This window comes from Engystomops pustulosus, chromosome 7 (genome assembly GCF_040894005.1).
Source record: "Engystomops pustulosus chromosome 7, aEngPut4.maternal, whole genome shotgun sequence".
In the NCBI taxonomy this organism is placed as follows: domain Eukaryota; kingdom Metazoa; phylum Chordata; class Amphibia; order Anura; family Leptodactylidae; genus Engystomops; species Engystomops pustulosus.
The window spans coordinates 111,902,058-111,918,162 of NC_092417.1; the positions used below are offsets into that span (position 1 = coordinate 111,902,058).

The 16,105-nt window shown below is 43.6% G+C and overlaps 1 protein-coding gene across 1 annotated transcript; it reads right to left on the bottom strand.

The window, feature by feature from the left end:
* Positions 1–10,097: 10,097 nt before the first annotated feature.
* Positions 10,098–11,255, bottom strand: LOC140070201 (piggyBac transposable element-derived protein 4-like). Its single transcript, XM_072116550.1, has one exon. The coding sequence runs from the start codon at positions 11,253–11,255 to the stop codon at positions 10,098–10,100; it is 1,158 nt and encodes a 385-aa protein (XP_071972651.1).
* Between the last annotated feature and the right edge of the window lie 4,850 nt (positions 11,256–16,105).

Sequence of the window (16,105 nt, forward strand, 5' to 3'; positions counted from 1 at the left end):
TTTGCGCTTAGTGACGCACATATCCATTGCAAAGACCGAAGTGGGAAAATTTAGTAGGGGTTGGATTTCAATTAGGCACAGTCTGCCATTTGTCCTTTTTTATTTTACGTTTATTTTGTTTAATAACTCAGCGTCATCTCATCTGGCATAGTAGTGTGCTTTCATACTTGGCTAGAAAATAGCCATAGGAGAATCCAAACGGCTTACTTACGCCTACAGTAGCGTTATATATTTGATTTCTGGTTGATCTGCTGGTGGCTGTACTTGCTGCAGTGCATCTACTAGCCAATTGTGAGCAATTTGTAGTGAGACTTGCGACCGCTGTGTTTTGCGCTTAGTGACGCACATATCCATTGCAAAGACCGAAGTGGGAAAATTTAGTAGGGGTTGGATTTCAATTAGGCACAGTCTGCCATTTGTCCTTTTTTATTTTACGTTTATTTTGTTTAATAACTCAGCGTCATCTCATCTGGCATAGTAGTGTGCTTTCATACTTGGCTAGAAAATAGCCATAGGAGAATCCAAACGGCTTACTTACGCCTACAGTAGCGTTATATATTTGATTTCTGGTTGATCTGCTGGTGGCTGTACTTGCTGCAGTGCATCTACTAGCCAATTGTGAGCAATTTGTAGTGAGACTTGCGACCGCTGTGTTTTGCGCTTAGTGACGCACATATCCATTGCAAAGACCGAAGTGGGAAAATTTAGTAGGGGTTGGATTTCAATTAGGCACAGTCTGCCATTTGTCCTTTTTTATTTTACGTTTATTTTGTTTAATAACTCAGCGTCATCTCATCTGGCATAGTAGTGTGCTTTCATACTTGGCTAGAAAATAGCCATAGCAATAGGATAGCATCGTTTGGTTTTAAAAACTCAAAAACACAAAAAAAAAAAAAAACACAAAAAAAAGTTAAAAAAAAATTAAAGCTATAACTCTCATTTTAAAAATGTTTAACCCGAGGGCTAGGGGTAGAGGACGAGGGCGGGGACGTGGGCGTCCAACTACTGCAGGGGTCAGAGGCCGTGGTCCTGGCCGGGGTGAGACACCACCTGCTTATGAGGGAGCAGGGGAACGCCGCAGAGCTACACTCCCTAGGTTCATGTCTGAAGTTACTGGGACTCGTGGTAGAGCACTGTTGAGGCCAGAACAGTGCGAACAGGTGATGTCGTGGATTGCTGACAATGCTTCGAGCAATTTGTCCACCAGTCAGTCTTCCACGCAGTCCACCCATGTCACCGAAATCGCCACTCCTCCAGCTCCTGCACCTCAGCCTCCTCCCCCCCAGTCTGCCCCCTCCCAGGAAAATTTGGCATTTGAACCGGCATACTCTGAGGAACTGTTTTCTGGACCCTTCCCACAGTCACAAACCACTTGTCCGGTTGCTGCTGAGCAATTTTCCGATGCCCAGGTTTTCCACCAGTCACAGTCTGTGGGTGATGATGACCTTTTTGACGTAGTGGAAGTGTGTAAAGAGGTGTCCGACGATGAGGAGACACGGTTGTCAGACAGTGGGGAAGTTGTTGTCAGGGCAGTAAGTCCGAGGGGGGAGCAGACTGAGGGATCGGAGGATGATGAGGTGACAGACCCAAGCTGGGTTGAGAGGCCGGGTGAACACAGTGCTTCTGAGACGGAGGAGAGTCCTCGACCAGAACAGGTTGGAAGAGGCAGTGGTGGGGCCAGACGGAGAGGCAGGGCCAGAGCTGGTGCATCAGCGCCAAATGTGTCAACTAGTGAAGCTCCCGTGGCGAGGGCTCTTGCTAGATCTTCAGAAGTCTGGAGGTTCTTTAAGGAAACACCGGATGACCGACGGACTGTGGTGTGCAACATTTGCCAAACCAGGCTCAGCAGGGGTTCCACCACTACTAGCTTAACTACCACCAGTATGCGCAGGCATATGAATGCTAAACACCCCACTCAGTGGCAACAAGCCCGTTCACCTCCGGCCGTGCACACCACTGCTCCTTCCCCTGTGTCAGCTGATAGCCCCCTGCCCAGGACCCTGCCACAAAAACCCCATCATCGCCTCCACGATCCTCCACAGCATCCACCAGCGTTCAGCTCTCCATACCCCAGACGCTGGAGCGGAAACGCAAATATAGTGCAACCCACCCGCACGCCCAAGCCCTTAATGTGCACATCTCCAGATTGCTTAGCCTGGAGATGCTGCCCTATAGGCTAGTAGAGACCGAGGCCTTTCGCAACCTCATGGCGGCGGCCGCCCCTCGGTATTCGGTCCCCAGCCGACACTACTTTTCCCGATGTGCCGTCCCGGCCCTGCACCAGCACGTGTCAGACAACATCATCCGTGCCCTGACCAACGCCGTTTCTGACAAGGTCCACCTGACCACGGACACGTGGACGAGTGCTGCCGGGCAGGGCCACTATATATCGCTGACGGCACATTGGGTTAACTTGGTGGAGGCTGGGAGCGAGTCTGACCCTGCGGCTGGTCATATACTGCCGACGCCGAGGATTGCGGGGCCTACCTCGGTCCAGGTGTTTCAGGCCTACTATGCCTCCTCCTCCTCCCACCCCTCCTCCACCTCCTCCTCCGAACTACCATCCGTGGGCACGGCGCCATCAGTCGGTAGCTCTAGGCATAGCAGCAGTGCCGTCGCTAAGCGACAGCAGGCGGTGCTCAAACTGCTGAGCCTAGGCGATAAAAGGCACACCGCCCAAGAGCTATTACAGGGCATCACGGCGCAGACTGATCTGTGGCTGGCACCGCTGAACCTGAAGCCAGGCATGGTTGTGTGTGACAACGGCCGTAACCTGGTGGCGGCTCTGCAACTCGGCAGACTGACACATGTGCCATGCCTGGCCCATGTGTTAAATCTGATAGTTCAGCGTTTCCTCAAGACATACCCCAATCTGTCTGATTTGCTCACGAAGGTGCGCCGCATCTGTGCGCATTTCAGGAAGTCCAGCACAGATGCTGCCACTCTCAGGGCAGCGCAGCGCCGCCTCCAACTGCCCGCTCACCGACTGTTGTGCGACGTGCCCACGAGGTGGAATTCAACACTGACCATGTTATCCAGAGTTTACCAGCAGCGCCGAGCCATTGTAGACTGCCAGATGTCAACTTCCACCAGAACTGGTAGTCAGGTCAGTCAGCTTCCTCAAGTCTACAATGAGGAGTGGACGTGGATGTCTGATATCTGTCAGGTGCTGAGTAACTTTGAGGAGTCAACACAGATGGTCAGTGGCGATGCCGCCATCATCAGCCTCACCATCCCGCTGCTTGGCCTGTTGAAAAACTCTCTGATCAGCATGAAGTCGGAAGCTTTGCGCTCGTCACAAGAGACGGGGGAAGAAGATTCCCTTGTTGATAGCCAAAGCACCCTCAGGTCTGTTTCTCAGCGCATATCGGAGGAGGTGGAGGTGGAGGAGGATGAGGAGGAAGAGGAGGAGAATGTTGGCGAGACACAAGAGGGGACCATTGTTGAGTCCTTCACTGTTCAGCGTGTATGGGCAGAAGAAGAGGAGTTGGAGGAGTTGGAGGAGGAGGAAATGGACAGTCAGGCCAGTGAGGGGAGTGAATTCTTACGCGTTGGTACTCTGGCGCATATGGCAGATTTCATGCTAGGCTGCCTATCCCGTGACCCTCGCGTTCAAAGAATTTATTCCAGCACCGATTACTGGGTGTTCACTCTCCTGGACCCACGGTACAAGCAAAATCTTTCCACTCTCATCCCTGCAGAGGAAAGGAGTGTGAGAATGCATGAATACCAGCAGGCCCTGGTGCACAAGCTGAAACAGTATTTCCCTTCTGACAGCGCTAGCGGCAGAGTGCGTAGTTCTGCGGGACAAGTAGCGAGGGACAGTAGGCGAGCAGGCAGCTTGTCCAGCACTGGCAAGGGTACGCTTTACAAGGCTTTTGCCAGCTTTATGTCACCCCAGCAAGACACTGTCACCTGTCCCCAGTCTCGGCAGAGTAGGGCTGATCTTTACAGAAAGATGGTGAGGGAGTACGTAGCTGACCATACCATCGTCCTAAATGATCACACAGCTCCCTACAACTACTGGGTTTCAAAGCTGGACATGTGGCACGAACTGGCGCTGTACGCCTTGGAGGTTCTTGCCTGCCCTGCCGCTAGCGTCTTGTCCGAGCGGGTTTTCAGTGCAGCTGGTGGCATCATCACCGATAAGCGTACACGCCTGTCGACTGACAGCGCTGACAGGCTGACGCTTATTAAGATGAATAAAGCCTGGATTTCTCATAATTTCCAATCTCCACCAGGTGAAGGAAGCTCAACCTGAATAATTGATCCACTCCTCCTCCTCCTCATTTTCCTCCTTCTCCTCCTCTTTGTACAGTAAAGCAGAGGAAACTGGCTATTTTTTGACAGGGCCCACTGGCTCTAGCTATAGTACTTTATGCATTTAATTTTTCTGGAGGGCCACCTACCCGGTCCTCTGTTTTAAACAATTTTTGGGAGTGCCACATACAGGCACTCAATCTATTCAATTTTTCTGGAGGGCCACCTACCCGGTCCTCTGTTTTAAACAATTTTTGGGAGTGCCACATACAGGCACTCAATCTATTCAATTTTTCTGGAGGGCCACCTACCTGCTCCTCTGGTTTGAAAATTTTTTTGGACTGCCACATACAGGCACTCAATCTATTCCATTTTACTGGAGGGCCACCTACCTGCTCCTCTGGTTTGAAAAATTTTTGGGACTGCCACATACAGGCACTATCCAAATTAAATTGTCTCCATAGCAGCCTCCACACGTTGTCTCCATTGCTACCTCCAAAAGTCGTCCATATAGCTGCCTCCATACATCGTCCCTTTATCAAACGAGGTGTGTCAGGCAGAAATTTGGGTTGTTTTCATGGATTCCACATCAAAGTTGTTAACTTTGTCGCCACCCTACTGTGTTATCCACAAAATATACTGGCAAACTTTTATCATTTACCAATATTATTTCAGCGCTTCTTGCGCATCTGTTTACATTCCCCTCACCCGGCATATCCTAAACTTATAAGAATGCTACTACACTTGATCTTATACAAAAGGTTCTTAGAAGTGCTGTTTGGGGAGTAGCCTAGAGACAGGGGCTTGGATTGGCGAAAGCTCGCCTGGCAGCGGAGCGCCAGCTCCATGCGCATCATGCGCTTCTTGCGCATCTGTTTACATTCCCCTCACCCGCCATATCCCAAACTTATAAGAACGCTACTACACTTAACTTGGTGCAGGCTGGGACCGAGTCTGACCCTGGGGCTGGTCATATACTGCCGACGCAGAGAATTGCGGGGCCTACCTCGGTCCAGGTCTCAAAGGCCTACTATACCTCCTCCTCCACCTCCTCCTCCTCCGAATTACCATCCGTGGGCATGGCGCCATCAGTCGGTAGCTCTAGGCACAGCAGCAGTGCCGTCGCTAAGCGACAGCAGGTGGTGCTCAAACTGCTGAGCCTAGGCGATAAAAGGCACACCGCCCAAGAGCTATTACAGGGCATTCCACATCAAACTTGTTAACTTTGTCGCCACCCTGCTGTGTAATCCACAAAATATACTTGCAAACTTTTATCATTTACCGATATTATTTCAGCGCTTCTTGCGCATCTGTTTACATTCCCCTCACCCGGCATATCCTAAACTTATAAGAACGCTACTACACTTGATCTTATACAAAAGGTTCTTAGAAGTGCTGTTTGGGGAGTAGCCTAGAGACAGGGGCTTGGATTGGCGAAAGCTCGCCTGGCAGCGGAGCGCCAGCTCCATGCCAAGATCCAACTAACATAGTTTTAACTGCAGCACCTTTAATCTACTACTAGTTCACTGCCTCCATACATGGTCCCCTTATCAAACGAGCTGTGTCAGGCAGAATTTTGGGTTGTTTTCATGGCTTCCATGTTAACTTTGTCGCCACCCTGCTGTGTAATCCACAAAATATACTGGCAAACTTTTATCATGTACCGATATTATTTGAGCGCTTCTTGCTCCTTTGGTTCCTCTCTGCCACCCATTGGTTTGAAGCCTGAGTCCATTTAGGGTATGTCGCCATGCCACTCTCTAGCCTGCTGCCGCTGCCTCTGCATGCCGTCCCCTATAGTGTCAGGGTCAATTATTGCATGTTTTAGATGCTATCTAGCTTCATTCTGTCACTCTGTCATGGCCATGCTGTTGCCCATAATTTTGGCATAATGGTGCGATTATGCAGCCTCAGAGGCATCCATGCATGCTGCCCCTGCTGTTTCCTGTCCATTTCCGTGGTGTTTCCATCCTTTTCTGAGGTTCCCAGGTGTTTGGCCAAGCTTCCCTGTGCAGAGCCTTGGTCCCCTTGAAAAATGCTCGAGTCTCCCATTGACTTCAATGGGGTTCGTTATTCGAGACGAGCACTCGAGCATCGGGAAAAGTTCGTCTCGAATAACGAGTACCCGAGCATTTTAGTGCTCGCTCATCTCTAGTGTATATATATATATATATATATATATATACACTCACCGGCCACTTTATTAGGTACACCTGTCCAACAGGACCAAAATCTCTGAGGAATGCTTCCAGCACCTTGTTGAATCTATGCCACGAAGAATTGAGGCAGTTCTGAAGGCAAAAGGGGGTCCAACCCGTTACTAGCATGGTGTATCTAATAAAGTGGCCAGTGAGTGTATATATATATATACTGCATACACATACACACAGTTAATTCTCTTTTTAACTCCTTCCCATTGGTTTTGTTTTTCCAATTTTGCTCCCTCCTTTAAAAATCCTCAACTTTATCATTTTCCATGTGCGCTCAAATTACACCTCACCTTTAATCTCTCGGTCAGTATAATCACAGGGATACCAAATTTATATAGGTTTTATTAGGTTTCAGTAGATTTTAAAAAAATTAAAACCTTTTGTACAAAAAGTCTTCCTAACTTTTACACACTTCCAGGACGTGATAACTTTTTTTTTTTCTACCATCTTTACTTTTATTTGAATTTCATAAGTTGCAAAATGGGACGCGTCAATGCATAACACGTTTCTAATTTGTATATCAGTTCAAGGAAAAGGGATACAGATGTATTGTATTATATATACATATATTTAACAGATCATCAGAAAAGACAATGCCTGGAGTGTCATACAGACTCATGGTTGACATGGAGATGGATAGTCACTCCCAGGTGACATCATGCCAATAGGGATTTCAATGCCACCGGTGGCTTGCACAGCTCACTGGTGTTATCACCACATTCAGTGTTCTTCCGTGACCTTGTTCTTCATGAATGCTATCATAAGGTCCTGGGAGAAGGGGGGGGGGGGTGTGATTGTTCTTGGATGTCACATGACCCTGTCTCTGCAGCCATCTTATGGTCAGGAATGTCTGGCTGATGTGGTAAAAGACAGGAGGCTTCACATTAAGAATCAAGAAAGCGGTACACAAGTTTTAATGGATGTATATTGCTAAATTACCTAAAATCCTCCCCCCCCCCCCCCCACACTTACACACACATTACAAAAAAAAATGAGGTAAAGTAAGGTTAAACAAAGAGTCCTGTGTTACGCCATGCCATATCCCATCCCCTATATAGACCCATACCTCTGCTGAAGCCGGTAAAGCCGGGGCTTAAGTGTTAAATTAACTAGGCAGGAACCCTTAACCCCTTATCACCGACACTTGTTTTCAGCTCAATGACCAGGCTCTATTTTACAAATCTGACATGCATCACTTTAGATGATAATAACTTCGGAACACTTTAATTTACCAAGGTGATTTTGATATTGTTTTTTCATGACACATTTAACTTTCTGTTCATAAAAAAAAATGAGCGTTATATTTTACATTTATTTATGAAAACAGAGTGAATTTGGTGAAAATTTGGAAAAAAATGCTATTTTCAAAGTGTGAAATTTTCTGCTTTTCACACAAATATTCATACCCCCCAAGTAATTAAGTTATTAACATTTATCATATGTCTGCTTTATGTTGGCTTATCTTTTTCAACTATCCATTTATCCTATGAGGTTGTTAGAAGGGATGTAAGTTGAACAGAAATTTTCCACATTCTTAATAAAATTTCAAAAGCCATTTTTATAGGGAACAATGCAGTTGTGAAAGTGATTTGTAATGCCCAAATATCAGAAATTTCCCAAAAATCTAAGGTTTTTCAAAACTGCACATCTTAAACTATTAAAAAAAGAATGTTTGTTAACCCTTTAAGTATTTCACAAAAGTTAAAACCCAATAGTGATAAAATTTAGACATTTCAAAATTTTTTAACAACTTTTTCATTTACCCCGAAAATTTACAAACTCACAAAAGGTTAAATTAGAACATGGACAACAAAGTTTGTTACCCAATTTTTTTTTAATATATTAATACTATATGTGTGACCCTAAACAGCTGTAGGGGAACATGGCGGGGGTTGAAATGAATAGAGCGCCCTTTGAGTTTCAGAAGCACATTTGGCTGGAATTTTTATCAGGCGCTATGCAGCATTTGGAGAGCCCCTGGAATGCCAGGACAGCGGAACCCCCAAACAAGTGACCCCATTTTGCAAACTATACCCCCAAATGAATTTATAAATGGGTATACTGAGCATTTTCACCTTTTGCTTTTTTGCAGAATTAGACTACAAAAAGGAAAAAAAAAATTTCCCCAAAAAAGCTATTTTAACCCCAAATTTTTCATTTTTCACAAGAGGTTACAATACAAAATATGTCCTAAATGGTTTGCCCAATTTCTCCTGCTTACAGAAATGCCACTTTTGTGGCTTCATAGTGCCGGGGGCGCACACTGCATGGCTTGCAATGAATAGAGTGCCATTTGAGTTTCAGAAGCACATTTGGCTGGAATTGTTATCAGGTGCTATGCGGCATTTGGAGAGCCCCTGGAATGCCAGGACAGCGGAACCCCCAAACAAGTGACCCCATTTTGCAAACTATACCCCCAAATGAATTTATAAATGGGTATACTGAGCATTTTCACTTTTTGATTTTTTGCAGAATTAGACTACAAAACGGAAAAAAAAAAAAAAAATTTCCCCAAAAAAGCTATTTTAACCCCAAATTTTTCATTTTTCACAAGAGGTTACAATACAAAATATGTCCTAAATGGTTTGCCCAATTTCTCCTGCTTACAGAAATGCCACTTTTGTGGCTTCATAGTGCCGGGGGCGCACACTGCATGGCTTGCAATGAATAGAGTGCCATTTGAGTTTCAGAAGCACATTTGGCTGGAATTGTTATCAGGCGCTATGCGGCATTTTGAGAGCCCCTGGAATGCCAGGACAGCGGAACCCCCAAACAAGTGACCCCATTTTGCAAACTATACCCCCAAATGAATTTATAAATGGGTATACTGAGCATTTTCACCTTTTGCTTTTTTGCAGAATTAGACTACAAAACGGAAAAAAAAAAATTTCCCCAAAAAAGCTAATTTAACCCCAAATTTTTCATTTTTCACAAGAGGTTACAATACAAAATATGTCCTAAATGGTTTGCCCAATTTCTCCTGCTTACAGAAATGCCACTTTTGTGGCTTCATAGTGCCGGGGGCGCACACTGCATGGCTTGCAATGAATAGAGTGCCATTTGAGTTTCAGAAGCACATTTGGCTGGAACTGTTATCAGGCGCTATGCGGCATTCGGAGAGCCTCTGGAATGCCAGGACAGCAGAACCACCAAACAAGTGACCCCATTTTGCAAACTATACCCCCAAATGAATTTATAAATGGGTATACTGAGCATTTTCACCTTTTGATTTTTTGCAGAATTAGACTACAAAAAGGAAAGAAACATTTTTTTCCCCAAAAAAGCTATTGCAAAGGCTGGGAGACGAAATGTAAAAAAATAAATTCCCCATTGAATGACCACGTTATTAAAACTACACCCTTGTGTAATTTTATCAAGAGGTGTAGTTAATTTTACTGAATATGTGCTTTTCAAAAATCAATGTGAAAGAAATTATGCACATTAAAAATGTTTCTGTAATGGCACAATTTCAGTGCACAGCATGCCGTGCACATATAGTATTCATCAAGGGGTATAAGGGATATTTGGAATTTTTTAAAAATGATAAATTTCTGCCACAATTCAAATTTGCCAATGCACCCAAAAAACTTTAACTCTCCCTAAAAGTAAACGGTGATTAAACATTTTTTAATAATGTGGGACAGTGTGGAAAACTTCAAAGCAGGGATAGTTGCAGAGACCTGGATTAGAGGGGCAGGAAGGGCAATAAAATCGCGTCTCCCTTCGTATGCCATTCTTGCTGCATACTCTACAACGCTTTTGTGGATATTTCTTATGCGGGGTTGTTGGCACAGGGTGCATAAAATGACGCTCCACAAGACGTCGGACGTCTTCTGGCTCATGGCTGACAGTGGGCTCAGGAGATTGAAATAAAAGGTTCTCAACCACATTTTCTAGAAATTTAAAAAAAGAATCCTGACCGTTAGATTTTTTATACAGCACAAAAGAATTATATGCAGCCACTTGCATCAAGTAGATAGCAACCTTTTTGTACCAGGTGCGTGATTTTCTTTGCACCAGGTATGGCTGTAGCGCCTGATCAGCCAAATCGACCGCCCCCATATGTTTATTGTATTCTGTGACGCAGACCGGCTTTTCTTTATCAGAGGTGGAACCACGTTCTCTCACTGTCACTTTTGTGTCTGGGTGGAGGGTGGACAGGAGAAAGACATCCTTGCGGTCATTATATTTAATTGCAAGGATGTTTTCACTGCAAAGACCGCTTGATTCCCCTCTTCTTAGGCGCGTTCTCAAAAGCTCTTGCGGCAAGCCCCTTCTATTTTTCCTGATAGTTCCACAAGCCCCTGTAGCAGCAGAATGCAGGTGCTTGTACAAGGGGACACTGGTGTAAAAATTATCAGTGTATAGATGATACCCCTTATTTAACAGAGGCCGCATCAAGTCCCATACGATTTTTCCGCTACAACCTATGTCACTGGGGCACCCTGGGGGGTTTATATCGCGGTCTTTGCCTTCATATACGCGGAAGGCAAAGGTGTACCCAGTACCGCTTTCACATAACTTGTACACCTTTATTCCATATTTCGCCCTTTTGGATGGGATAAACTGGCGAAATGAGAGCCTACCCTTATAACTCATAAGGGATTCGTCTACCGCCACATTTTTTTCTGGGATGTACGCCGACTTAAATGACTCCTCCAGAAAAGTTATAAGGGGACGTATTTTAAACAAGCGATCACGGCCAGGATCACTGGAAAGGGGGGCCTGCTGGTTATCGTTGAAGTGGAAAAAGCGCATAAGCACCTCAAATCTACTTCTGGGCATTACCGCAGAAAAAAATTGGTGTTGCATGTGTGGGGTTTGTTGCCCAGTAAGATCGAATTGAGGGCTTTTTTACCAAACCCATATTCAGTATGAGCCCCAACAATTTTCTGATTGCTTCAATCCTTGTGGGGGTCCAGTTTCTTGCATAGGAGGAAGCTGGATTTTCGGTCAGGAACTGTCGAGCATAAAGATTCGTTTGGATGACAATATGCTCCAAAACTTCGTCCGTTATAAACGTTTTGTAAAATTCTAGGGGGGTAAAATTTTCTACATTTATATTTATCCCTGGTGTGGATGTAAAATCAGGAAAACAAGAGAAGTGACAGCAATCCACACTTATCCCTTCAAGGGTTTTTGGTGCCCGCAGCCAGAAGTCCAGGCGTTCAGAGCTTCAAAAGTGGCACATTGGAAGGAGGGAGCCACAGCACCGAGGAATAAATTATGAAGAAGTCTTTATTGGTGCATCATCAAGGCATAAAACAGCGACGTTTCGATTCAAATGCGAATCTTTTTCAAGCATAAACAACATGACCATAACAAACATATATATAGAGAAACTAGTGATGACATCATTTCCTTTAGTGACGTGGACAAGGATTAAAAGTACATAATTGCCATAAAAATTCATATATATATTTTTAAAAAACAGTACAGAGAGACTATAGCATTCAAAGGTGCAATCTATTGTGCAATAAAGTGTAGAACAGATAAGTATATAGCCAAGATAAGGCTCCACACGTGTATCCCATTAATGACGTGGTTTTAACAATCCTCAGTATGATCGGAGCCAGCTGCCCCTACTGCGCATGCGTGGTTATTGTGGTAGTCAAGGCAACATCCTTTCTTATATGTTATTTCCGGATTCTTCGCCGGCTTCGTCCGTCCCTAATCACGTGATCTCCAATCACGTGACCCGAGCCCCAGTCACATGACTTTCTGAGTATCCGAAGGAGCGACCACCGCAGTGCCATCATTAAAGACATATTAGGTAAGTATATCATACAAATATATTGCAATAAGGATCACAAACATCTGAAGCAATTGGACAGTATATATCATAAGTCAAGTAATATTTAGATAATATCTTTATCTTTATCTTTATATGTAGTGTCCGATGCCTAGTGATCCATCGATTATATTTCTTAATCTGTGACTGCCACGTATGACATACCGTACGGCACACGATTGAATCCCCACAGTAGATAAAAAATAATTAGCAATGCAAAAATACAGTAAATTCGGAGGTCCACTCATCCATCCCATATATTCAATAATAGCTTATTATGTACCGCAGGGGATTTATAGCATACATAGACTATTCAGGCCAAATTTTAGCCAGATCATATAGATAAATATGTGCAACCCCTCAATATTTGGTACAGAAAGGAAATTAATCAGACCACACATAACGGACATATAAAGGCAAGTTCATATGGACACCGTAGGAATATATCACTACTTAGGTCAACCATATAGGTCCAAAACTTAGAGTATTCGTCCGAGTGTAGTATAATATACATAAGTGGTCACTATACAGTGGCTCTTTCAGAATAGACATACATGCACCTCCATGCTATGGAAAAAATAAAAAAAGAACAAAGGGGGGGGTTCAAATTGATATGCCATACTGGTACCTGAATCACGTAGCAGTCCCAGTCAGAGGAGAGGATGGAACCGCGCAGACAAGTAGGAGGATGTCAAATATCGGTCAATAAGAGAATAAATTCATTAGATATATCTGAAAAGAAACATATATACGTGATTAAGTATGTGAGTGTAAAGTAAAATCATTTAACCTAAAAACAAGGAAGCATAATGTTCCGATAGTCACTGGGAATAGAAATTTAAATCGGTCAAAGTAAAACATATTTATTGCGAACAAGATGCATGTATCCTTCAAGGGAACCTAAATAACTCCTCCCATCTTAAATTCCCTGTTTAACCCATTTGGTTCAAGCGAGTCCAATTCATAAATCCACCTCAGTTCAAGTCGTTTTAATGATTTTTCCCTGTCACCTCCTCTACGGTGTTTTTGTACTCCGTCTATAATGCGGAATCGGAGTTGTGAGACATGGTGGTGGTTCTTGAGAAAGTGGTCTGGAAGGGGTAGATCTATTTTGCCAGTTCTGATTGTCGATTTGTGTTGGTTTATGCGTATGCGACACTCCTGTGTAGTCTCACCTACATACAGATAGCCACATGGGCATTGGATCAAATAGATAACGAATTTAGAGGTACATGTGAAGTGCTGTTTAATGTGATATCTCCTACCCGTACGTGGGTGACAAAATGTATCTCCTTTCAACATGTTATTACAATTACAACAGTTTAGACATGGAAAACTGCCAGTTCTCTCATTAGTCCGTTGACCCAGGCCTGCACAAATATCTGCGTGTACTAGACGATCCCCAAGGTTTTTTGGTCTCCTATATGCCATAATTGGAGGGTTTTGAAACTCTGTTATGTTTGGTAAGGAGTCCCTAACAATTGACCAGTTATTTCTCAAGATATTCGCCACTTTATTGCTTACAGAGCAAAAGGTGGATACAAATGGAATTCTATTGGATGCTGTTTTTTTCCTACTTTTTGGTTGTAAGAGTGTATACCTTTCACAGTCTCTGACCCTTTTTCTTGTATGGCTCAGAAGTGGTCGGGGATAACCTCTTTTTTCAAATTTTGCGCACATCATGTCGCTGATGAAAATAGGGTTGATTCACAACTTGATGACATGTGCGCAAAATTTGAAAAAAGAGGTTATCCCCGACCACTTCTGAGCCATACAAGAAAAAGGGTCAGAGACTGTGAAAGGTATACACTCTTACAACCAAAAAGTAGGAAAAAAACAGCATCCAATAGAATTCCATTTGTATCCACCTTTTGCTCTGTAAGCAATAAAGTGGCGAATATCTTGAGAAATAACTGGTCAATTGTTAGGGACTCCTTACCAAACATAACAGAGTTTCAAAACCCTCCGATTATGGCATATAGGAGACCAAAAAACCTTGGGGATCGTCTAGTACACGCAGATATTTGTGCAGGCCTGGGTCAACGGACTAATGAGAGAACTGGCAGTTTTCCATGTCTAAACTGTTGTAATTGTAATAACATGTTGAAAGGAGATACATTTTGTCACCCACGTACGGGTAGGAGATATCACATTAAACAGCACTTCACATGTAGCTCTAAATTCGTTATCTATTTCATCCAATGCCCATGTGGCTATCTGTATGTAGGTGAGACTACACAGGAGTGTCGCATACGCATAAACCAACACAAATCGACAATCAGAACTGGCAAAATAGATCTACCCCTTCCAGACCACTTTCTCAAGAACCACCACCATGTCTCACAACTCCGATTCCGCATTATAGACGGAGTACAAAAACACCGTAGAGGAGGTGACAGGGAAAAATCATTAAAACGACTTGAACTGAGGTGGATTTATGAATTGGACTCGCTTGAACCAAATGGGTTAAACAGGGAATTTAAGATGGGAGGAGTTATTTAGGTTCCCTTGAAGGATACATGCATCTTGTTCGCAATAAATATGTTTTACTTTGACCGATTTAAATTTCTATTCCCAGTGACTATCGGAACATTATGCTTCCTTGTTTTTAGGTTAAATGATTTTACTTTACACTCACATACTTAATCACGTATATATGTTTCTTTTCAGATATATCTAATGAATTTATTCTCTTATTGACCGATATTTGACATCCTCCTACTTGTCTGCGCGGTTCCATCCTCTCCTCTGACTGGGACTGCTACGTGATTCAGGTACCAGTATGGCATATCAATTTGAACCCCCCCCCCTTTGTTCTTTTTTTTTTTTTTCCATAGCATGGAGGTGCATGTATGTCTATTCTGAAAGAGCCACTGTATAGTGACCACTTATGTATATTATACTACACTCGGACGAATACTCTAAGTTTTGGACCTATATGGTTGACCTAAGTAGTGATATATTCCTACGGTGTCCATATGAACTTGCCTTTATATGTCCGTTATGTGTGGTCTGATTAATTTCCTTTCTGTACCAAATATTGAGGGGTTGCACATATTTATCTATATGATCTGGCTAAAATTTGGCCTGAATAGTCTATGTATGCTATAAATCCCCTGCGGTACATAATAAGCTATTATTGAATATATAGGATGGATGAGTGGACCTCCGAATTTACTGTATTTTTGCATTGCTAATTATTTTTTATCTACTGTGGGGATTCAATCGTGTGCCGTACGGTATGTCATACGTGGCAGTCACAGATTAAGAAATATAATCGATGGATCACTAGGCATCGGACACTACATATAAAGATAAAGATAAAGATATTATCTAAATATTACTTGACTTATGATATATACTGTCCAATTGCTTCAGATGTTTGTGATCCTTATTGCAATATATTTGTATGATATACTTACCTAATATGTCTTTAATAGAGATGAGCGAACATGCTCGTCCGAGCTTGATGCTCGTTCGAGCATTAAGGTACTCGAGACGGCTCGTTGCTCGGACGAGTATTTCCCCTGCTCGAGATCGAGCATTTAATTAAAAAAACACAGTGAAGAACAATGAAGAATAGAATAAAAACAGTGAACACAGTGAACACAGGATCATTTAAGTGAAAAACACAGTGAAGAACACAGTGAAGAATAGATTACAGATGTTCGGCACATCTGCTTACTTGTCGGAAGATACGCGCGGAACGGTGCGAACAAAATAGTATGTGAAGAACAATATATATGTGTGAAGAAGACATTGCAGAACACGGTGAGCAGGACGGAGACACAAGGGAGCAGCACAGAGACACCGGGGAGCAGCACAGAGACATCGGGCAGCGGCA

Coding starts and splice junctions, on each gene's coding strand:
- LOC140070201 (XM_072116550.1), bottom strand. CDS start 11,255: ATGCCCAGAAGTAGATTTGAGGTGCTTATGCGCTTTTTCCACTTCAAC.